This window comes from Cetorhinus maximus, chromosome 5 (assembly GCF_964194155.1).
Source record: "Cetorhinus maximus chromosome 5, sCetMax3.hap1.1, whole genome shotgun sequence".
Taxonomy (NCBI): domain Eukaryota; kingdom Metazoa; phylum Chordata; class Chondrichthyes; order Lamniformes; family Cetorhinidae; genus Cetorhinus; species Cetorhinus maximus.
The window spans coordinates 73,707,343-73,732,779 of record NC_135883.1 but is presented as its reverse complement, the minus strand read 5'-3'; the positions used below and the strand labels follow the sequence as shown (position 1 = coordinate 73,732,779).

Here is a 25,437-nt window from a genome sequence, read left to right as displayed (position 1 = left end):
GAAATTGGAGTTGAGGCTGAAATGAGATCAGCCATGATCGTAATGAATGGCAGGGCAGACTCGAGAGGCTGCTTTGCCTATTCCTGCTCCTAGTTCTTATGTTCTTATGTAGCTAGGAAGGTACAGTTCAAATTGCCCAGTAAAGTGAAGCAAAGTGAACTGATCCAATTTTTGTAGAACATTTGGATCTGACGTTACCGATAGTGCGGTTAGATGTAGAGCTCAACCATGACTCCAAATCCGCACCCCAGCCCCCCAACCTGCCCTACCCAAATTTGAGGTGGAAAAGGTCAGGTTGCAGCTAGAATTTCAGGAGAGAGAAAGAGACAAGTAAAGAGAAAGAGAAGAATTTAGCGCTGAAAATTGGAAATGGAGCGAGCAGCTCAAAGGGAGAGAGAGAGACCAGACAGCTGGATACTGCAAGGGAAAATGGCCAGGATTTTCCATGCCTGCTAGCGTGGGTGTGTTCAGTGGCGGGAGCGGACAATATGGCACGATCGGTTTCCCAACAGTGTAAAACCAGTTTGTGATCGTCTGCTCAGCCCTCCAACGGCGGGCTGCGATTCCCACCATCGGATGTCGGGAACCTCATTATAATACATCTGTGTATCATTATTAGGCCAGCCCGCCAAAATATTTCACATCATCATATAAAAGTGCACTTGGCGGGCTGCATTTTGACGGGAACTCGGAGGTGAGTACACAGTAACAATGTGCAGCACTTGCCATGGTCGCCTGTTAGACTCTAAGCTTGAGGTGCGTCGAGGGCTGGGGGGAGCAAGGGCTGCCTTGCAGTTGAGGTGACTTGTCCAGGGGGGGCAAGGGCAGCCTGCCATTGAGGCAACTTGCGGGGGTGGGGGCAAGGCCTGCCTTGTGGTTGAATATAGAGCAGAAACATTTGGGGTGAGGGTTGTAGGGGGCCAGGGAAGTGGCCACGCTTTAGGGACACCTTATGTAAAGTGGCGATTCCTCTGCAGCTGAGACAGTTCAGATGCAGACAATGATATGATTGGAGTCAGGCTTCTGGCTTATTACCCACTCAAGCCATGCAGAGTTATCAAAGTGCCACCAAGTGCTTTTCATCCACACCCCCACTCCGACACAGACTGCAAAGTCATGAGCATTTCAGGGCACTGCAGAATACTTGTACGCCTGCACATGTTGTGCAATCTCCTTGCTAAAGCTGGCCATGGAGCAGTCACTGCTGGAAATGCTCACAGCCCATTGCAATGTCATCATCCTGATTTGGACCAATCTCCCCCATGGTTCAAGCTAACAGTGCAGCCTTACAGTGTGGGTTAGGAGAATGCCTGCGCCTGAACTGAGAGCACAGCATGCAGTCCAGTGGACAAAGCTGCTGCCAGTCAGACAGGTGGAGTGGGGCGGAGGTGAGTGGGGTTTCAGGCAGCCATGCAGCACACTAATCTCTGGCCATCCAAGTGGTGGCCAACACTTTCCAGGAATCGTTAAGGGGCCTTCAGATTTAACCAAGACAAGGTCTTAGTGCACCCATGCTAACCCAGGTGTCTCTCTCTCTCTTTCATCCTATAGGAGGAGTACAACAGGAGCATGGAGCCTAATGAATTAGCTGTATGCCTGATAGCCAACAGAGAGTGAAGACGATGGAGAAGAGAGTGACTGAGGCTCCTGGCTGCGCAACCGCCGCCAAAGAGCCACAACAAGCTGTCAGTGGTCAGCCCCTAGCGACATCCAGGGTCTATAGACGCCACCTTTCATCCCTGCAGATGACCGAGAACCAGGGAAGCCAAAGATTGCGCATATCTAGAGAACTGGCTGGTCACATCTGCCACCTGCTGCAGGATTTGGTGCCATGGGGGCCTGGAGGGTACCCACTGCCAGTGGCCATGAAAGTGACCGCAGTGCTCAATTTCTATGCCAATGGCTCCTTTCACAGCTCCGCAGGTGATCTCTGTGGAGTCTCACAAGCTTCTACCCACAAATGCATCCATGCAGTCACGGATGCTATCTTCGCTAGGGCACACAGCTTTGTGCATTTTGCCTGGGACCAGGACAGCCAGGATGTAAGAGCGACTGGATTCGCTGAGATCTCTGGTTTCCCACAGGTGGAGGGTGTGATCGATTGCACTCAGCTGGCGTTCAGATCTCCGGCGCAGCACGCAGTCAACTACATTATTCGCTGCATGTGCAGCTGGCGTGCAACCACCAGAAACGCATCCTGCAGGTGTGTGCATGGTTACCAGGGACTCTGCACAACTCTACATCCTCGGTCAGTCACAGATCCCTGCAGTCTTCCAGAATCCACAGAAGCTACACGGTTGGCTCCTTGGGGACATGCGCTACCCACAGAGGCTGTGGCAGAGGACACCCGTGCGACGGCCTCACACTGCAGTAGAGTGACAGTATAACGAGGCTCATGCTGCAACTCACAATCTGGGTCGGCAGACCATCGGGATGCTAAAAATGAGGTTCCAGCACCTGGACCAGTCTGGTGGAGCCCTGCAATATCGTCTGCAGAGGGTGTCACACGTTGTCATCGTCTGCTGTGCTTTACAACCTGGTGCTGCAATGGGGAGAGAATCTGGCTGAGGGGAAGTTATAAGAGCTGGAGGTCTCCTCTGATGAGGTGGACGCCAATGGGGATTAGGGTCAGAAGGTTCTCGAAGGCTATGGTGACGGGGATGAGGCCCTCACACTGGCTAAGCAAGGCAGGCACGCTCAGGAGGCCCTCATAGCTACTAGATAATGACGACATGCAGTGAGGTGACCCCATAGATCCTCACATCAAATGTGAACGTTTGACTCCAGTCTGGCTTTTGGCAGCGCACATACCCTCTGTGATAAGGCTCCTGTCATGGAGGTGCAGTGGAGACCCTAATAATTGCTCAATTGCAGGAGGATGATGATGACATGCAGTGAGGACACTCCATAGATCTTCACATTGCCTCTGAGAATGTCTGACTCCTGTCTGGCCCGAGGGCATCTCACTTGTGCACTGTGATCAGGGTCATATCATAGAGATGCAGCCATAAAACTTTAGAAGCATCTGATCCTTTGTCCACCTTCACCACCTGACCCCTTCAGGAGCACAGCATCACTGGTCACAGATGCTGAGGAGATGGGGGTCAGCCCCATCTTAAAGGTGCTGAGAGCACACTGAGAGAATGACGGAACTCTGTGATGCCTGCCCACAACATTCTGGCAGCAATGACCAGCACCGTCGAGGTGCAGGCATCAGTAATGTGTGCAGGGAGTGTGAGGCTGGACCATCACTTTGGTCTGAAGGCTGCACAAAGCACAGGGAAGAGGCCCTGGACTGAGACACCTGCCTTTATCTTGTGCAGAAAGGTTTCACATCTGAATGACAAGAATACTGCTCATCAGAACAAGGAGCCAAAGGCAGGGAGACATTCTTGGGAGTTTATTGAGAATAGTGAACTGTATGTACATGTGATTAACACCCGTGCCCAGGCTGTGCAACTAATTCTTCTTAACTTTCCTAACCCTGCCGTTATATCTTGGTGCTCCCCGGATATCCACAGTGGAGGTGGAGGCAGCCTGCTGACCTTGGCGGGTGTCCTCTGGAGGGCCAAGACTTGGAGGGCCTCAGCCTGCTTTTGGGGTCCTGTTGTGTGGTAGTGACATCCTCCTCGGCCTGTGGAACTGGAGCTGCTGAGGTCACTGGAACAGGGGATTCGGATGGGCCAGAGATTCCTGGAGTCACATGGATAGGTGGCCCCGAAGTGTGCACCTGTTGATCCTCCTCCCAAGGGCCCAAGGCTGACTCCTTGAGGAGAAAGTGAAGCTGGAATGAGATCGAGCTGCCTGGCACCCCTCTTGCATACACACTGTTGGAGGCCAACTATGGCATCAACAATGGAGTTGAGCCCGCACACAGTGCAGGGGCGACATTCTGGACCAAGGTCTCCATGGTGGCTGTCATCCTACCAATGTTGACCCGGGGTGCGTTGGGCATTGCCGGTGCTATCACCTCAGAGTGAAGGCGGACAGACTCCTCCACTATGCCTTGCAATCTGAGGAGTGCAGCAGACATCCCTTCCTGATAATATAGTGACTATTGTATTGTGCATTTTAGGATAATGATAGAAAAAGACGATAGGCAATCCAGAGTAAGAATAACTAACTGGACAAGAGCCAACTTCGCTGGGGCAAGAACGGAGCTGGGCCAGATAGACTGAAATGAAAGATTGTAGCTGAACAATGGGCTACCTTCAAAAAAGAACTGGTTCGGCCACAGTCAAGGTACATTCCACCAAAAGGGAAAGGTAGAACAAACAAATCCAGAGCTCCCTGATTGAAAAAGGAGATTGAAATTAAGATAAAGAAGAAAAAGTGTGCTTATGACAGGTGTCAGGTAGAAAATACAATTGAGAACCAAGAGGAATACAGAAGGTTCAGAGGGGAGGTGAAAAAGCATATTAGAGAAGCAAAGAGGGATTATGAGAAAAGACTGGCAGCCAACATAAAAGGGAATCCCAAAGTCTTCTACAGGTATATAAATAGTAAAAAGGTGGTAAAAGGAGGATTAGGGCCAATTAGGGACCTAAAAGGGAATTTACACATGGACGAAGGGGCCACGTGAGTTATTAAATGAATACTTTGCAGCTGTCTTTACCAAGGAGGTAGATGCTATCCAGGCCATGGTGACAGATGAGGAAACTCTGTCACTAGAAAGTTTCAAAATTGATAAGGAGGAAGTGTTGAATAGACTATCGGTACTTAAAGTTGATAAGGCACCAGGACTGGATGAAATGCATCCAAGGATCTTGAAGGAAGTGAGAGTAGAAATTGCGGGGGCCCTGGCCATAATCTTTCAGTCTTCTCTAGGCTCAGGGGTGGTGCTAGAGGACTGGAGAATTGCAACCATTATGCCCTTGTTCAAAAAAGATTGTAGGGATAAGCCCAGTAATTACAGACCAGTCAGTTTAGCTTCAGTGGTGGGCAGGATTCTAGAAACAATTATTCGGGATAGAATTCGTAGTCACATGGAAAAACATAGGTTGATAAGAAAGAACCAACATAGACTTCTAAAGAGGAAACTATGTTTAACTAACTTGCTGGAGTTTTTTGAAGAGTTAACAGAAAAGGTCGATGAGGGTAATGCTGTTGATGTGATGTACATGGACTTTCAAAAGGCACATGATACGGTGCCACACAACAGACTTGTGAGAAAAGTTATTGCTCATGGAATAAAAGGGACAGTAGCAACATGGATACAAAATTGGCTGAAAAATAGAAAGCAGAGAGTAATGGTCAATGGATATTTTTTGGGCTGGAGGAAGGTTTGTCATGGAGTTCCCCAGGGGTCAGTATTGGGACCCTTGCTTTTCCTGATATATATTAATGGTCTAGATCTTGGTTGCGGGGGACAATTTCAAAGTTTGCAGATGATACAAAGCTTGGGAGTGTTGTGAACTGCGAGGAGGACAGTGTGGAATTTCGAAAGGACATAGACAAGTTGGTGGAGTGGGCAAAGGCAAGCTCGGGAATTACAGAATCACATAATTTTAATGGCACAGAAGGAGGCAATTCGGCCCATTGTGTCTACACTGGATCTCCAAATGAGCATTATGACCTAGTGCCATTGCCCTGCCTTCTCCCCGTACCCCTGCACATTTTTTCTATTCAAATAATCATCTAATGCCCTCTTGAATGCCTCAATTGAACCTGCCTCCACCACACTTCCAGTACATTCCAGACCCGAGCCGCTCGTTGTGTGAAAAAGTTTTTTCTCACGTCATATTTGCTTCTTTTGCAAATCACTTTAAATCTGTGACCCTTTACTCTTGATCCTTTTATGAGTGGGAACAGCTTCTCCCTATCTACTCTGTCCAGCCCCCTCATGATTTTGAACATCGCTATCAAATCTCCTCTTAGCCTTCTTCTTTCCAAGGAGAACAGTCCCAACCTTTCCAATCTATCCTCATAACAGAAATTTGAAGAGAGTGATGTGGAGTCATTTTTTGCCACCTTTGAGAAAGTAGCAGGACAGCTAAAATGGCCATTGGATACCTGGACATTTTCAATTCAAGGGCAGATGTCAGGGAAAATGCAAGAGGTCTACTCATTGCTGCCTCCTGAGGTATCCATGAATTATAAACAGACCAAGGCTGCCATCCTGAGTGCCTACGAGTTAGTCCCAGAGGAATATCACCAGCAATTCCGGATGCTCGTAAGAAGCCCACGCAAACATACATTGAGTTCAAATGGCTGAAGCAAATCGTGTTCAACCGATGGGTAAGGTCCCTGAGAACCCCACACACCCATGAGGGATTGTGTGAGTTGGTATTGAAGGAGGAATTCAAAAATTGCTTACCCTCCAACCTGCAGGTGCACTTGGAGGAGCACAGAATCCTCGCAGCCCAAGGTGTAGCAGTCAGAGCAGACAGCTACCATCTCACCCTTAGACCTGGATGCTCAGACAGACCCTTTCCAATCCATTCTCATGAGCATTGTAAAGATAAGCAGGGTGACCTAGATAGGAAAGGCCCCTCTGCCCAGAAAAGAAAACACAAAGGAAGGTGTGAGAAGCCCTCCTGCAGCCTGAAAGGAGAACGCCCGGAGACCAGTGTGTCCCCATTGCAATAAAATAGGCAATCCAGACCCGAGTGCTGGAGACTGCAAGGGAAGCCTGTTGGTCTAATAGGGCTCAATATGAGTAATCCCCCAAAGGATGCCCCAATGGGTGGTACAGCAGAGCTGACAGTCTCTTGCTACCGAAACTTATCCCTTGGAGGGCACGGGCTATTTGTCTGAGTCAGATAAACTCCCAGAGAGCTTTGGAAGTTTTGTTCTTTCAGGAACAGTGTCCCCATACCAGCCCCAGAATGTGAGCGTATTGTACTGCTCTGGGATGCAGGGGCCGCTCAGTGCTTAATAGTTGGAGGGCAACCTAAACCTACCCCCTGAGTCCTCCTGAAGGCCAAAGCCCTGATCAGTGGGATGGGAGGAGGATCTGTGTTTGTACCACCCATAGACTCCACCTAGAGCGTGAGCTTGTTTCAGGCCCTGTCAAGCTAGGAATGGTCCCTGAACTACCAGTCGCAGGAATCGATTTCCTCCTTGGAAGTGATTTGACTGGCAATAAGGTGTTAGCCAGCAAAAGAAAAGAGGACGTCAGCCCGCAGAAATCTGCAGGAGAGCAGAAAACTGGGGAAGGCCCAGAGGCCCAAAAGGGTGAAATAGCCCCCATAAATACTGAGCGAGGGCTGCTCGATTGTAGCAAGGTCGAAGCCCAGCCAGTAAAGCTAAAAGAGAAAGCAGCCTCACAGAATATCTCCAAATTAAACAGGGACCAGAGAAGTCCTAGAGCACGGAAAGAGATAGTGAGGGAGATGCCCCTCATAGTCAAACAGCCTGAAGGAAGGCATGCTACTAAACCAGAAAGGACAAAGGTCAAGGCATTGCCATGAAGTACGGCTGGCCACCTTCTTTCTAATATTAAATAGGGACAAAGAGTTCCCACACCATTGAGCAGATAGAGAGTGAGATGCCTCCCCCAGTCGAAAAGCCACAAGGGGTTGTAGCTGGAGCTGCACCTCCACTTGAGGGCAATGATGTTCCAGGAGAAATGGAACAAGTTAGGAGAGTGTCCCCTCCCAATCCTAAAGCCCCAGACATGGAGCCTACTACACAACTGACCAGCAGAGGGACCCCAGTCAGACTGGATCCCATACTCACCCACCTTAATGCTGAATTGTGAGGCAACCTGACAGGGTTGCCCCCTGCATTTCAAATTATCCGTAACAACCTCCCTTCCAGAAGACAACCTTCTTGTCATCCAGACCCAGAAAGATTGGCCTAAGTTCAGGAACAGACTGCCCGCCAATTGTCATGCCAACCTAAAGCACCCAGCCACAGAAACTGGAACACCCAAGTTATGCTAGCACCCGAGCCACTGAACCGGAATTCCCGACAGAGGCTAAGGTCCCATTAAAATACCCCAAACTCCAGAAAATCAGCCTAACCACAGTCCCTGGGTTTGAACAGCTGAACCCACAGGTTATCAAAGTGGACAAAAGCAGCTCAGCCCTATGATCAAAGGGCTTGGCACTCACAGAGTGAGATGTGAATAGCCCAGAGCTGCTTCATCATCACTCACCCACTGAGTGCTAACCACCCTGTAAAACCCCCAGGCCCTTTAGAGGATTCTTAATCAGGAGCCGGATAGGCAGAGTTCTGAACCTAATGGCTTTGCTCATGCCTGATCCCCAACAGAGGAAATGCAAAAAATTCTAGTCCTGAATAGATTTCCCCATAAGGACAGATTTGAATCTTACCAAGCCACCTGAACATTCCACATCCCAGGACAGGACAATGACTTTGCTGATGCACCAACCCAGATTTAAACTCAGAGAGCTGCCATTACCCCTGCTGTGTGTCTGACGTGCCAGTGTGAATGTGAGAATAATTGCATTACTTCTTTGCTTCTTGTTCTTCCTTCATAAGACCACATATATAAAAAATGAAATACAATTCATTTTTTCCCCCAAGGCCACAAGGACAGTGAGGGGGATAAGACCTCACCCGCTGTATATTTTTCTTATAAAATATACAGAGATATGCTCATTGCTACCTCTAAAAACCTTAAACTCCACAGAGGCCTAAAAATAGCTGAATCTATGTCTGTCTGTGACTCTTGAACAAAAGAAGCTACCTGGCAGTATCAGGGAAACTCGCACATCATTATCTTTGAGGAGCCACGAATTACACATTGTGGGCTGCACAGACCAAATTCAAAGAGAGCTATACATGTGCATTTCATAACCCAGGTTGGCCAACTGGTCTGCAAAGTCAAGGGGCCCCGCAACCTTCCTTTCAATTCTTAATGGTTGAGACTTTCAAAGAATCGCAGACGCCCAGATGAGGGCTCCTCAAAGGCAGTGTGAAGAGGTGGGAATCATGTGACATGGTCCTCTGGTTTGTGGAACCAGTATATTGCCTTGCTGCATTGCAAAGTCTCAGTCTGCCATCTTACCATCTGACTAGCAGCCTCAGACAAGGAGCTCTGCCCAGATTGGACACCTGTCCCCTTCTACATCACTTCTGCTAGAAATTCTCTACCATTGCCTACAAGACTGATTCATCCCTGCAAGCCTATCTCATCGTGTGAAGTCAACACATCAGAAAAGTGAATTATCCAGCATAGGTTTTCAACTCACCGACCTCCGTGAAGGAATACCTCATTGGACTTTGATTCTGGATTCTGGAAAGCACGTGAAACATTATTTCTTTTCTCTGTGGCCTCTGTACTGTGAATCTTTCTTTTCTGTATCTCTTTTTTACTGTATGAATGCAAAGGAGGCAATATTGTGACCCTCCTCCCACGTTTTGAGTCTGTGAAAATAAACTAAAGCACCTAAAGCTACTCTCAGTGGAGGAGTAGACTGTGTTTGGTCAGCTCTTTAGCTTTGACAGTGCACGGTGAATCTGGGCACTGGGCAATGGAGTGTAAGATGAATGAGATGACAGTTGGTCTGTACAAAGGTGAGTTTTTATTGCACTGATATTGAAAGGGCATCAGGCTCACAGGAAATGCTTGTGTATGAGATTTGAACCTTCCTTGTAGGTCTCTCAATTTCCCTCACCTCTGTGGCAAAGGGTTCCTCATCCTGTGCCGTCTGCTCAGCAGTCTCCATCACATCCTTCTCATCCGATGAAGGGTGGAGATCGATGCTGTCCTCATTATGCAAGCCCTGCCCTCTCTGCAGTGTTAGATAGTGGAGTGGAGAGCAGACTCCCATGATAGGGGGAGATGGTGACATAATGACATAGTGGTAATGTCACTGAACTAGTAATCCAGAGGTTCAGGCTAATGCTCTGGGGTCAAGGGTTCAAATCCCACCACGGCAGCTGGTAATAAATTCAATTAATTCGATTTAAATTCAATTAATAAATCTGAAATATAAAACTAATCTCAGTCATGGTGGCCATATGACAGCTATCATCGATTGTTGTAAAAACCCATCTGGTTCACTAAAGCTCTTTAGGGAAGGAAATCTGCCATTCTGACCTGGCCTGGCCTACATGTGATTCCAGACCTACAGCAATGTGGTTGACTCTTAACCACCCTCTGAAATGTTCACTTTAAGAGTAATTGGGATGGACAACAAATGCTGGCTTTACAAGCAGCTCCCACATCCCATGAAAAAAATACACAAGGCCTTCATTGGGCCATTCTGCTGGGCTCCATCAGATCTGCCTAGGCACTTGAATATCATCTTCAACAGCCCCATAACCTGCTCGATGGTCACTCAGATGCACCCATGGTAGATGTTGTACTTCTCCTCTGCTGCAGTGCGAAGGTTCCTCACAGGAGTGCGTAGTCATGTTTTCAATGGGCAACCCTTGCCCACAAGAATCTATCTCTGAAGGTGCGTGGGGAGGCAGGAACAGCTCTGGCACCTGGGATTTTTTGAAAGTATGTAGGCATCATAGCTGCTTCCTGGGAACTGGGCACACACCAGAAGGAGATAAATTCACCATCTCTGGTGGTCACAGACCATTGATGGGATAGAATCCCTTCCTGTTGATGAAAGCTGCTGGTTCATCCATGGGAGCCTCGATGGCCATACGTGTGCAGTCAATGACACTCTGCGCTCCGAAGCGAATGGATCTTTCCACCTGGCCATCCTGGTCAAGTCAGTAGCACATATAGTCGCTGGCCTTCTTGAACATGGCATTGGTCACCTCCTTGATGCAAAGATAGGTCACAGTATGGAAGATAACACACACGTGGACGTGGATCCCTGGAAATATCCACTGGTGTAGAAGTTGAGATCCTCAATGATCATCAGCAGCTCCACTGCTCTGTGACATGGTGGGGGAGGGGCACGAAGCCTGGGTGAATCAGTCCTGTGCCAGGTGGGCTTACTAGTGCTGTATCCTTGCAGTCAACCTCCCACAAGACCTTTCCTTTACTAATCTCTTGGACTGCACACCTGGGAACAAGTGCCATTGCCTCTCTGTGTCCCTTGAAGAACAACCTCACCTGCTGTTACTGGCACCCTTACACGAACCCCACCTGTAGATGATGGCATCCTCAAAGGCCTTTTGCTGATGTCCAGCAATGGCCTCCGTTCCCCATTACCCCCCCTTCCAGCACGCCTTGCCTTTCAGAATGGCTGGCAAAGGCAGCACTGAAGCTTCACCATGCTACCACCACCTTTAACCAGTCAGGCCTCTGAAGGCCTGTGAATCCCATGCATTGATCATAAAATACAAACTGCGCTGGAAAATTCCAATCAGCTGTATTTAAATCAGGTTAATGACCTTCTAAACAAGCTCAATTGATGTCCTGTCGTTTCGGAGCGAGATGTTCGCTCTCCATCTTTCCCACTCCTCTTAAAATTCTGAAGTGGCATCACAACATCGGACTTCCATGCAAGTGTACCCCGTCTGTATTTGATGCACCCTTCCCCCACGCCCCCATCCTGCTTTTGCAGGCCAGGTAAAATTCTTGCCTTGGGCCTGAATTTTTCAGTTGGCGTGCGGGGGCGGGCCTGACACACCAGCACATAAAATGATGCGCAATGACATCGAGCGTGCTTCCCAATGTCATCACGATGTTTCATTCGGCGGGCGCATTCCAGAGTCGGCTCCGCACTTGCCGATAACTGATAGGTCTATTAAGTCCATTGATGAATTAATTAATGTAATTGATTACGGTGCCCGTCCAACCTTGAGGTTAGCAGATAGGTGAAAAGGTCAAGCGGCCTTCACGTTTTTTAGGAAACCTCATCCATGAGCCACGGCTCGCGTCTTACACTGGGCGGGCCTTAATTGGCCTGCCTGTGTAAAATGGCAGCGCGAAACCAATCACAGGCAGCGACCGCCTCCGCCCGCTACCGCCAAGCCCACCCACCGACTGAAAAATTCAGGCCTTGATGTGCCAAGGAAAGTGTAAGACTGGCTTCCATGAGGCTGAAGGTACCTACTGCAGCCTGACTTACAGCTCTTCTATACTATCAACACGCAGCTCCCAGGCACAGATTAAATAAAGTGCATGCATCTTCCAAGCATATCAGGATTTTACTCATGTTGCTTACGTAATTTTTTTTTTAGTTTTATGTTTTCTAGAATGTTAAATGCAGCTCTTTTGACTCAACATTAAACCATCAGACATGCAATTTAAACTCTTTGCAAAAGCAATTTAGAGTGTTAATTAGTAAGCAAAGAGGATGATTGTGTACAGTCTCAAACATTCATACCATTGCGATGATATGGGTTCTTTACAACATCTAAATGGCCGGGTGACACATGTAGTGATTGCTGTCTAATTGACATAAGAAGAATTTTTGCTTTAAGTTATAGTTAAATGTCTGATACACTTCACAAGATCTTACACACTTTCTGTCATCTTGACAGTGAAGCATAGAAATTGAGCTATTGGGACAAAGTGGGGAAAGGGATTGATGTGCTAATTTGATCTCCTAATAGTTAATGTTCTGACACAGCAGGTGAATTATATTAACACTTCACAGGTAATTCTGAGATGGTGACAGGGAGTAGCTGCCTTCATGTATCCACAGTATGAGGTTCTCTGTCCAAGCCCCAATTCCAGGTGGCCCATAGTCAAAATGGCAGCCCTGCTAGCCTATTCCCAGTCAACAAAGAGTTGAAGGTCAGGCCCTTTAACTCCCACAAAGGAAACAAGAAACACCGGAATTCAGTTTCTGGGTCAGTTAATGAGTTCTACTGAGGGTTGCAAAAACAAGTTTAGTATTGTTCACCTAGGAAGGTAGCTAGTCAATCCAGACCAAGCAATGGAACAATTCCATTATAGAGTTGCCACCTTCTACCACACACCCCCCTTACAGGGCACACACTAAAATTCCAACTTGGTGGTGCCCCATCTGAAAAACAAGGCATCCTGCCGCTTCCAGGACTCCTGTTTGACTGACCGCTGTCTAACAAGCTCACATGTGTCCCGCACTCCCCCCACCAATTCCCAGTTTTTGGCCAGTACTGAAGCAATGTTACATTAAATTATCACAGGCCACTAATGGGTGGGCTACTAATGCAGGGCATTCATCATGCCTGGTGCTCATCTACAATATAATAATTGTACTAAACAGGTAGTGTTCTACTACAATTGTCAGATACCTGTGGGCCCAATTTTAACTGTATAACCTGAACAGTTGGCGGAGAATGCATCCCGGTTGATCACAGCTGCCTCACAGCCATTTAATGCTCCAAGGAACAGTAAATTGGCTGGAGGCACAATTTCCATGCCTCACTCAGGTGGAAATCTCACCTGGAAGTTGTTGGCAAACCTAATAGGCTGGAAGCTCTATAGTCCCAGCAGTGCCACTGGGAATGGTGGCCACCACTGGAGTCAAAGTGCTGGAGCTAACAGAACCAGGATGGTGCAGGGTCTCATAGTGGGGATGGGAGGAGAGACCTGGGGATGGTGGGGAAAGGGGACGGGCTCTTGATGACAAGGCCAGGCATTGGAGGTGGAGTGGGGGGAGGCCTGGGGGGTGGGGGGTGGCGGGGAGGCACCTGATCTGGAAAGGTGGCCAGTGATGGAGGTGCCTGCTTTCCCTGCCTGAGGCCCAAGCCGGGTAATCTGCTGGGATTCCCCCCGACGTCCATCCCTATTCTCCTCCTGCCAGGTAAAAAATTGATGCCAGGTGGGAAGTGGATAATAATTGTTAAATTAAGGACCTCAGTTGGGGCAAGGGTGGGTGAGCTGTCCTGGGCCTTACCTGACCACCTCCCCAGTCCCTTAAAATTGTGGACAGGTCAGGGATGGGCGGGAAGGTGGTGGGAATGTCGTCTGGGAAATTTTACAAGGCCCAGGCTTGTAAACCCGCCAGTGGGGACTGTAAAATTCTGTCCAATGGGTTTTCATGCATTTGAACTCACTCAAAACCCATCCACTTACATAGAGTTAAAAAATAGTGCCCCAAGTAAACAACAAAAATTGGCTGCACGATTACAAAATTACAGTGTTCACACTTTGCACTGTGTTGAGGCCAGGTTCAACCTAATGGCCACAACTCTCTTCCTTTATAATTTAGTTAGATATGTGAGAGCTAATCCAACCTTTTGTGAGTAGCTTTACACACGTGAATGTTTGCACTCTGCTATTGGTGTTTGTACAATCAACAAAGCCTTGGCTGCAGAGTCTGGCCCACCAAAGACCGAAATCCACATTTCTCCATTGCCCTTTTGTTCATTTACTTCATAAGATCAACCAGTGAAACTCATTCTTACCTGTTGTATGTTGAAACTTCTTATTGTAAAAGCCTTAACAAATTACCAACCATCCAGCACCCTCTAGGGATCATGGAGCGCTATCCACATACAAAGCAAAGCTAAAATAAAGAGAACAAATTGTGCTATGTGAAACACTCAGTGCCATAACCTCAGCAGGCAGGAGCAGAAAATCAGGCACCGAGCCATTATACTGCCTCCCAAAAGGTCTTGCCTTATCTGGGGCTTTCCACCATAAGTGACAGAGGCCATGTAAAAGTTTTGCAATGTCATTGCACATTTTTCTCATGAGGTGATGCTGGATGTTGGAAACTCCAGGACAAAGGGGAATTTAAAAATGCTTATCTTGCCAAGTGCATTCAAATGCAAAACAATATATTGCATTGGTCATGGTGAGCTTTTTGAAATGTACTGTTTAGAATACGTTCTTCTTGGCTAATACATGAGATTGCCAACAACTTTGTTGTTCTGATGTCTCCTGGAATTGAAGATTTATCTCTTGGGCACATGGTCTCAGCAACCCGCAACATCATAGGGGCATTAAAAATGTGTTTTTTTGTTTCCTTTGAAAACTTTCATTTATTATTTATTAAGATATTGGAGATGGGAAACAAAAGGCTGTTTGATTGGTAGGGGAGGTTGGAGGCTGGAAGTCATGTCTCATGCAGAGATGACATCTCCAGGAATATACTCAACCTCGACGCAGAGTTCGCAACCTTAGGCTTGATGCTATCATGTTCCTCCCCGTGAAATGCGGGGGCCTAATTTTTAACTTCGCTGCTTGAACAGTAAACTGGCGGAGTCCATCGCATGCCCATTACATAACCCACCACTGATTCCCACTAATTTTAGCGAAAATGAAAATGGGACAGGCTCTTTAAAGGGTAGTCAGTTGATTGACCAAGCAGAAAAGGTGAAAATTGCCCCAGTGATTTCCAATGGAGACAGAAATCCTGGCTGGAGTCTGGCAGAGAAAAAAAATCAAATTAGCTTGACCCTGGAAAATCAACCAGGGTCAGGAGCACTATGATGCCAAGTTTATGCAGGAATTCCATTGGAGTGGAAAATCCTAGCTGAAATGTTTGCTACTCTGATGACTGGCAATGTGCTCATTATCCATGTTAATAGCAAAACACACAAAGTTGTTGGGTGTAATGAGTTCTTCAAAATCCATATAAAAAAACATTAAATATGTGAATAAAATGCTGATAGCGATGAAGCACTCAAACAAGAAGGTCGGTTTAATTAGTTTTAATGAATAAAAGTAAGAATTACGAGTTGGAGAACGGTGTTGCAACTTTTCATGGAATTACATCGATGCAAGTCAGTTATTGAGGAATTTGTTTTGTGCTTCATATCAAACAATCGACAACTATACAAAATCATCATTGAATCAGGGAAATGTATGTTTCATCTGCAGCTAGAACAAGGCATTGATAGGTTAGAAATTGTTTAAAATGTTTGCTTCAGTGGTTTGCTTCTTTCTGCCTTTTGCATTGATATTAACATATAGCCAAATGTTGCTTCTAAACCTTCCTCTGTATGGAATTGAATTTAGGAAAACCAGGAAATCTAGCTTTTGCAACAGAAAAGAGAGAAAAAAGCAGATTTGAACAAAGCTTTAATCAGACAGTGTTTAAAAGTGGATCATAAGGGCCCTGAATTTCCATGGGACTTTGGCACACTTTGGCCAGTTTCCAGTCTACATGCCAATGCCTGTTTGGGGAAAAATCTCCAAAGTCTTCTGTGTCAGAGGAAACATGATCAGAGGAGGAGACTTCTAGACTGGACCTCTTATCTCTGACCCGAATTTGTTGCGTGAGCAATATGCCAGGTGCACTTGCTGGTAGGAATATACCTGCTAAGGGGCCCATGCCTATGACTTGTCCTGTCCCCCTGACGATTTACCTAAAAGTTTTTTGCACCATAACTTTTATTTCTTCACACCTGTGGCTCTAACGCCTGTGCAAAGCAGCTTTCCAGTTCCAAAATGCTGTGCCCTCCCCAGTGGCCCTCCACCAGATAGGTCCATAGTGGCATGAGCACTCACCAAATGTATTTAAATTGTGGTTCCTCCCCCGACTCCCATTGAATTTCCTGTTGGATACATGCTGGCACTTATCATAGCGGCATACAGTACAGGGGACCATTCAGTCCATTGTGTCTGTGCCAGCTCCTTGAAAGACCTATCCACCTAGTCCCACACTCCTGCTCTTTACCCTATAATTTTTCTTTTTTGAGTATATAGAAACATACCGCACAGGAGGCCATTCACCCAATTATTTCTGTGACATCTGAAAAAACTATTCAATCTAATCCCACTTTCCAGCTCTTGGTCTATAGCCCTGCAGTTTTCTAAATATATTGAGGGTTTCAGCATCTAACATACTCTTAGGTATTGAATTCCAGACTGTCACCATCCTCTGGGTGAAAGAATATTCCCCTCAACTTCCTTCTAATCCTTCTACCAATTACTTTAAATCTATGCCTTTGGTTGTTGACCTCTGTGCCAGGAAAATAGACCCTTTCTCTCGACTCTATCTAGGCCCTTCATATTTTATATATTTCAATTAAATCTCACCTGAGCCTCCTGTGTTTGAAAGAAAACAGCCCCAGCCTCTCCAATCTTTCCTCCTATCTATAGTTCCCCATTCCTGCCAACATCCTCGTAAATCCCCTGTGTACCCCCTAGAGTGCAATCACAGAAATACAATGACCAGACCTGTATGCAGTACTTCAGCTGCGGTTTAAATAGTGTTTTATACAGTTCTAGCATAACCCTCCTGCCTTTATACTCTGTGCCTCGGCCAATAAAGGAAAGTGTCCATTTTTTTTTAATTATCTTATCTACCTGTCCTACTACCTTCCAGGATCTATGGACATGCACGCCAAGGTCCCTCTGATCCTTTACACTTCTCAGAATCTTACCATTTATTGTGCATTCCCTTGCCTCGTTTGCCCTCCCTAAATTAATTACCTCACACCTCTCTGGATTGGAGGCCAATTATCTCAGTCTGAGGGCATTGCTACAGATATTCCTCAGGGCAGTGTCCGAGTCTCAAAGATCTTCAGTTGCTTCATCAAGGACCTTGTCTTCAAAAGGTCAGAAGTGGGGATGTTTGCTGATGACTGAACAGTGTTCAGTTCCATCTGTAATTCCTCAAATGAAGTAGCATGTGTCCGCATACAGCAAAACTTGGACAACTTTCAGTTTTGGGGGCTGAGGAGTGACAAGTGACATTCACACTACAGAAGTGTCAGGCAGTGGTTGTCTCCAACAGGTGAAAAATCTCAAAGCATCCGCAGTATTTTGCTTTTATTTTAAGAGAAAAATCTCATCACTTCCCTTGACAGCCAATGGTATTACCATCATCAAATCTCCCACCATCAACATCCTGGGAGTAACCATCGAGCAGGAACTTAACTGGAGCAGGCACATACATATTGAGGATACCAGAGCAGGATAGAAGCTGGGTGTTTTTCAGCGAATGACTAATCTCCTGACTTCACAAAGCCTGTCCACCACCTACAAGGTACAAGTCAGGAGTGATGGAATACTCGCCACTTTTTTGGATGAGTGCAATTTAATAAGCATGAAGTGATGCACTGTGGGAGAAACAACATGGAGAAGCAGTATTATGGTTCACTTTCGAGGCAGATGCAAGAACAGAGAGATCTGGGAGTGCATATTCACAAATCTCTGAATGTGGAAGGGCAAGTTGATAAGGCAGTTCAGAAAGCACATGGGGTACTTGGCTTTGCAAATTGGGGCATTGAATACTAAAACAACAAAACCAAACTAACCTTTACAAATCTTTGATTAGCCTTCAGCTGGAGACTTGTGTAAAATTCTGGACACCATAAATTTTTATTCATTCTTAGAAAGTGAGCGTTGCTAACAAAGTCTGCATTTATTGCTCATCCTTAATTGCCCTTGAAAAGGTGGCGGTGAGCTGCCTTCTTGAACCGCTCCAGTCCATGTGGTGTAGGTACACCCACAGTGCTGTTAGGGAGGGAGTTCCAGGATTTTGACCCAGTGACAGTGAGGGAACGGCAATATAGTTCCAAGTCACGATGGTGTGTGGCTTGGAGGGGGACTTACAGGTGATGGTGTTCCCATGCATCTGCTGCCCTTGTCCTCCTAGATGGTAGAGGCACAGGTTTGGAAGGTGCTATCGAAGGAGGCTTGGCAAGTTGCTGCTGTGCATCTTGGTACACACCGGTGGCACACACTGCAGAAACAATATCAAGGTTCTGGAGAGAGTATAGAGGATGTTTAGAGATGAGGGACTTCAGTAAGGGAAGGCCTAATAGTGATATTTTGCTTGCGTTGGGAGGGGCTATCACCATGTGGGGTGACTGCTAGACAGTGTTTGCAGGAGTGTCCTCCTGGATGGGTATTCCTTGGCTCAGGCAAGGGGGCACTGCCAAAACAACCACCCCTACCCAATCCAGATATCCAGAGTTGTCCCTGGCTTCCCTAAAAAACTCACCTATCTTCGAGGGCACCTCTCCTTGAAAATGCAGCCTCAACACTGGCCATTGCTAACAGTGGTACTATGAAGGCTGCAAGCTGCCAGCAACTCTTGGGGGTGGGGGGTCGAGGGAGGTGGTGGGCATCTTTTTTAATTTGGTGGTTGCCCTGGCAACAACCTGGTAATTGGCTGTTGCAGTCAAAGTTCAGCCACATTGTCCCACTGCATGCCAGAGTGGAGTCCCCAGTGGTGGGACTTGACCCCCTATGATTCTATTCATTTGTGTTGTGTGTAAGGTGTGTTCCAGTAAAATTAGTGCATGTGGTTATAATGGTATTGTCATAGCTTTGCCTCTATCTACTAGGAATTTTTATTGGACAACACTGTGCCAAAACTGCAGTGCCTGATTCACTGAGCATTTCCAGAATTTTCTGATTTTGTAGCAAAAGAATAAGATTATGGAATTAGAGGGTTGATTCCATAATCCTGTGCTGAAAGCATGTAAGGTGTGTAGGTCAGAATTGAACCTGCTATTGTTGTAATCTTATCTCCACCCAATGTTCCCTACGTGCATGTCCTAGCTGCTGGAAATGCAGAATCACCCCTCATGTGCTAGACAGCCCTGGAGTCTGCCTCCATTTTAACAAAGGCTATAGAAATTGTGAATGGGTACTGTCGTTCCTGAATTACTTGTTTCTTGTACTTTGGTTCACTTGGTGACTCTGACACATAATCTGAGTAGCATTTCAAGGGGATTTATTCAGTGACAACCAGAAGAAAACATCTATAAGAACCAGTGCAAACCTGAATTCCATAGCTGTGAACTTTACAGCTGCAGTATCTTAAAATGATCAAAGAACATAGATGCAAAATTAATAGAAAATGCCATTTTATTGAGAATGAAATTCAAACTTAAATCAATGTTACAATCATGACAATATGTCAGACAAGGAATTTTGCGGTTCGGTGACACAAAAACCATTACCTTAGCATTGTTCCCTTTTAAGACGTAGCAAAGTGATTCATAATCAATGATGGCAATGGCTTGGAAACACAATGCATTTGTACAGTATATTCAGTGCAAAGCAATTATTCAATAACAGCAATAAAAAGCTTGTATTTATACAAAAAGTAAAAAAACACAATAAAAAGGCAGAAGTGTAAGTATATCTTTGAAATCAAAACTGCAGAATGTTGTCTGTTTTACATACACAAAAATATGAACAGATTAAAATGTATGCTTTTTTCATGGAGCTCAACTATCTATGTGGTAATTACATTAGAAAGCTAGGATTTCCATTTCATGCCTACAATCACAAACTAGAAGAATACAAAATATGAACTGTATCATAAACTGCTGAAATTATGATAAAAGAAGCCTTTTTATGTTTGTAAAGAGAATTCAGGGTTGAAGATAATTAGGTGTACCAAATCAGAGATGGATGAAGCTTGCCTAGGTCTTATTCAATCTTTAGAATTGAAACTGCCACTTATGCCTTTCAATGTACTTAATAAATAACAGGATAAAGTGTTGTTTTCCAATACAATTTTGAGAATATTGCTTTCATAATGCTAAACAGTCATGTGCACACTTTAACATGGCAGTCACTGGAAGCAAATACAAATATTTTGTTCTTAGCAGTAAATGGTTAATAAACAAAGCTTATTTTGCTACCAGTATTGGCCAGTTACATTAGCAGAGTGACTGTCATCTGGAAAAACTTAAAGGTTTTCTGAATTCTGCTTAACACAATTGTGCTCATCAATATTATTTTACATTATTAATATGAGCTGCTATGTTCAGCAAATACTTCAATTTACAGCTAGAATCAGTGCTTCTGCTTTCTTAGCAAGAATCCCAGTACTCAAGGTCTAGAGGAAAGCAGATTAATCCTTTCACCAGCACTAAACTAGAGACAGCTTTAACCTGTGGTTCTGATTTGCACTGCTGGAATTTTTGTTTGTTTTGTGTCTGACGATATTTCACACCTGCACAGTATTCAGTGAATGAAATCTTCCCAAAACAGGATGTTGCATAGAATGATAAAATTATTCTCAATAATTAGCAGAAAAAGGAAAATGGAAAGACAACAACTCCAGTATTCAGTGCTATCCCAAGAACTTCTGCAGAATCACATCTCATCAGCGAAGGAATTTATTATTTGACTAACAGTATGAGACTCATATCTAAATGTAACATTTCAGACATGAGTGTACATTGTTGGTTGTGATTGCACAATGCAATTGGAGTGATTTGAAGCTGAATCCCTTTTTTTTTGCATGTATATAATACCTCAGATTATCTACTGCCACTATATAATCAAATAAAGTTTGTGGTGTACTGTAAAGTCTATTAAAGCACATTTCCATTAACAACAAATGTATCAGCAAACCATCTGAGGCATCACATAAGTGCAGCATAAATGATAGTTTGAGTTAGCAGTCAGTACCATAGAAAACTAACTTTATCTGAAACCCCAAAAGATGTTCACATCTGCAGTAGAAAACCTGTTCCTAATGGAAAAGCGATGAATACACTTTGTTTGATGTCCAAAATGTATAGCGATTATTAAAACCTTTGCCGTAGGGAATTAACCCGGTGGATGCTGGATCTAACTGGATGTGATGTGAAATGCTTTTGACTGTACAAAATCTTAAATTTGGTTCCAAAATTGCTGCCTGCAGCCCTACAAATATCACATCCTAACAAAGAATGTTCTTTTTAAAAATCACTTTATATAAAAAATCATATTTAAATCTTTGAAAGTCCACCTTAGCAATAAAAATTACATTAAACAAATAGAGTACCTCTTATTAAATAGGTAACAGTTTGCACTGGCAATAAGATTTGATTAGTTCAACCTTGAGTCGTGTAACCTGACACCTGCTTTTTCAAGTGCTGCTGAAAACTCCTGAACTCATTACCTGTACAGATATATAAACGTAGACTGGTGGTTTGCTTCAAGCTACCACTTGGAATAAATAATATCAATAAAGTTGTCCAGCTTTAATGTAAATCGGCCATATTGAACCTTGGGTCCACAAAAGCATGTTTCACACAAGAAAACTTTGCAGTAAAAAAAGCGAACTATATCTAAATATTGAAAAATATTTGACTTTATTTAATACATAAAATAGTAATGTCTAAGTTTCAGAATAGAACAAAGCATTTGAAATTTAAGGAAGCATTAGGATAAGTAGATATTGCATTAATGTACCTCTCATCTATTTTGTGCTTTTTAAGTTATAAAGACTGAATACCCATTTGCAAGTGTAATCTTTCAAAGTTCATTATTTGATTTATCGGTATTTCAAGACTAATATCTCAAGTACCTGGGTTACTTTGATACATAGTGGGTTCTCTTTAAATGTACAGTTACAAATGTCCTCGTATAAATGTACATCTACACTTACTCTAATAAGGTTTGAGGGCCTTATAGAATAGAAGGCCTTATAAGACACACAGTTGGACACGAGGATAAACAAAAAAAGAAAAAAAACTTAGATTCACTTAGTACTTTTCGTTGTTTAACAGAACTGAAAGGAAATAGTGACCATAACAACATGTTGTTTAGTTGGCAGCATTAAACAAAAAGATTCGGCTTTAATTTCCTTCATTACAGGGCCTTTGAATTTTGATCTCTTTAAAAAAAGGGTTTGTGTAGCAATAATCAAATGATACAAGTCAGATGCCATTTTGTGCTCTCAACTTCACTAATTCTGTAGATGATAAAACTCCATCTGATCCTAATCATTAGTATGTAGATTAGTAACCACGAATACCAGAACATTTGAGTTATAATGGAACAAGTGGCAGGGGAGGGTTTTCATCCTAATATTGATAAACAGTTATATAGGGATACGATTGGGTGATGTGCTATTGGACAGCTATGTGCCCATCCCTTCATTTGTCAAAGCCCTGCGCCTGTCAGTCAGGTAAGGGTATTTCTTCGATTTAATACCTTTGAGAAAAGAAGACCAATTGTCAAACAATACACTTCCATTCATACCTCAAAGAAATTTACACTTTACATCAAGATATTTAATATACAATTTTTAAAATATATATGCTTTCAGAAAACTTGTAATTTGGAATAGACGATTTGAAGGCAGGTCTCCCACAGCCACTGTCATGAGCTACCAAGAGTACCCTATTTCCATTATGTTACTATTCTTATGCATGCACAAATCCCATGTACTTAAAGTAACCCATCGAGCATATCATGACAATATTAATAACTTCCACCTTTTTCAAGTATACAGACAGCTACAGATACTATATTGTAATAATGCTACAGTAGACATTACTATTTTAAGGTCACTATGTCACCATGAAGGAGTCATTCAATTAACGAGTAAACAATATTCAATAGAAACATTAATGACACTGAAGTAGAGTGAGATTTCTCCAAGCCAGATGACATTTACCTCGTTTGAAACTGGAAAGCAATTTTCTTTGAAACATACACAAAAGCATTTAAAGAATGCAAAAACAGACAGTCCTCTTGAAATCTGCAGTAAACATTCAATTAACAGGAATTTGTGGATAAACGGCACTTAGAAAACAACTTTTTTCTATTTACACTTAAAGGGGATCTCTCAAGAAATGGATAAAGTAAAATTTTGCCCCTCTATGCATAGTTACAACTGAGTGCATAAATGTACGTTTCTGATACCACTATTCTAACAGTGAACCATTTTTCCTCATAGACAATTTATAAAAAAATTAAAGTGGGTAACTATTGTAGGACTTTTCATCTTCTTAAGCTTAGAGTCCTCTTATTCTTCTTGTTTTTAGCCACTTTTCTTGCTACTTTCAATGTTGTTCTAATAATGCATTTATAAATTACTGCAATTTCCACACTGTCAGTTCTGGGAAAGCCCATCTTTCTAAAACAAAACAGTTTTGCTGAGTAGCTAAAAGTTCTTCATATATTTGGACAAGATAACAAGTTCACTCAAGAACTTATAAAAAAGCATTGTGATGTGCATATCTTGTTCAGTACAGAAAGGTCCTCAAATACTGTACCAGTTATTTCACTCAACAGTCTTAATATGATAAGATTTTCTTCCAGTTAAAAACTGTATAATAGGCACTATTTAAATGATGAGTTCTTTTGCAAGCAGTTATGTATTCATAAGGAATCAGAGTCAGTATGGTCTCCAGACAGACTCATCAATCCTCCCAGTGGAAGTCAACACAGTGGGAGAATTGCTATGGCTACCATCAGCATCCACACCATCATTTTGGTTTGGCAGGTTTGGATTAAGAAGTGTACTGCCAGTTGATGCACTGGTGCAGGGTGGCAGCATTCTGGAGGGTGAGCGTTCTCCCCCTGCCACCATGGAGAATTGGTAAGATCCAGAAGAGGTGCCATAGTAGAGATAGGGTGCACTGCTGGTCTGGAAAGGTCCACTTTGGTTTGGGGATGAGCCAGGATAGGGTGGTGGTAGATAGGTATGATAGTGTGTAGCTGCAGACATACCCAAAGACATGCCAGTTGTTACTGGAGTTGGTGTGTAGGTGAAGGCAGCTGGATAGTGCATTCGGGGATTGGGGAAACGGCTCTCTGTGAGGGAAGAAAGCCCAAACTGTCGTGGATCTGAGAAGGGACCAAGGTCTGTAGCACCTAGAAAAAAAAAGTGAAAAACATATTATATCTTGCAAATCAATCAAAGAAACATTCACAAACCATTATTTCATGTTAGACATGTAAAGTAATGTCGTAATTCGCATCTAAACATTATTATATCACTTATGCTGTAAAAAAAAATGTGACTATTCTAATGACAACCAAATTTAACACTGTTGCCTTGGTGTTTCTTACATTCTTATAGGGCAGAATTCCCCCCCCCAGTTGGGGGGAATTTGAAGAGCGGGCGCGCAGAGGCACGCCTCCGATCGGCACCCCCAATCAGGGGCATGCCGCCATTTTACGTGGGCGGGCCAATTAAGGCCCGCCCAGCATGACATCGGCACGGAAGCGCTATGCGCTTCCTGTGCGGGTGGGGGGGGAATGCATGAGCACGAAAGAGCGCACTCATCTCCCCGAGGCAAAGTTCTGCCTCAGGGAGATCGGCTGTACATTAAAAAATATTAAAAATAGAGAAAAAAAATTCCCTGACATGTCCCCTCATGTGACAATTAACGCTTTAGTTAAATTTTTTAAAGCCTACATGAAACTTCATCCCGCCCATGGATGAGGTTTCATGCTTTTTCTAATGCCCACCAGGGCTCCTGGCCTGCCCGCCCAACCTTAAGGTTGGACGGGCAGGTCCATTAATTACTTAAATGACTCTGTCAATGGCCTCAATTGGCCATTGACAGGTCGGCGGGCATACAGCTGATTTTGCTGAGTCCCCACCTACCTGAAAATTTAAATGGGGTGCGGTGACATCAGGAGTTCTGCCCAACCTCACCGCGCATCATTTTATGTGTCGGCAAGCGGGCCCCCCCCCCCGCTTGCCGACGGGAAAATCCTGGCCATAGTGTTGATTTCCAAGGTCTCCGCTGTGTTTTACCACTCCTCGGGTAATGTACAATTATCCTAATGTACTTGTCATGGGATTTATTTGAGCAAATGAAATCTCTTAATCAGTAGATAAGAATTTAAAAAGGTTGTGATTATGAGTGGAAGCACTTTTGTAGAGGCAACAGGGGCCTTGTCTGCCGGCTAGAGAGCTGGCGAGACCCCACGCTGCCTCTTTCAGGAAGGCCTGGCACATTATGCAATCAGGCCAG

The 25,437-nt window shown here is 44.5% G+C and overlaps 2 protein-coding genes across 6 annotated transcripts in view; one reads left to right on the top strand and one right to left on the bottom strand.

Annotated features, from left to right (window-relative positions):
- The window catches only part of enpp5 (ectonucleotide pyrophosphatase/phosphodiesterase 5), a 526,082-nt gene that overhangs the window by 464,827 nt on the left and 35,818 nt on the right, over positions 1-25,437 (top strand). The gene's annotated exons all lie outside the window — the stretch shown is intronic.
- The window catches only part of runx2a (RUNX family transcription factor 2a), a 159,810-nt gene continuing 153,940 nt past the window's right edge, over positions 19,568-25,437 (bottom strand). For all 4 annotated transcript variants that reach the window (XM_078542013.1, XM_078542015.1, XM_078542016.1 and 1 more), the window contains one exon: positions 19,568-24,325. In XM_078542013.1, the coding sequence (XP_078398139.1) occupies positions 23,847-24,325 (479 nt within the window). In that variant the 3' untranslated portion in view covers positions 19,568-23,846. The remainder of the gene's footprint in view (positions 24,326-25,437) is intronic.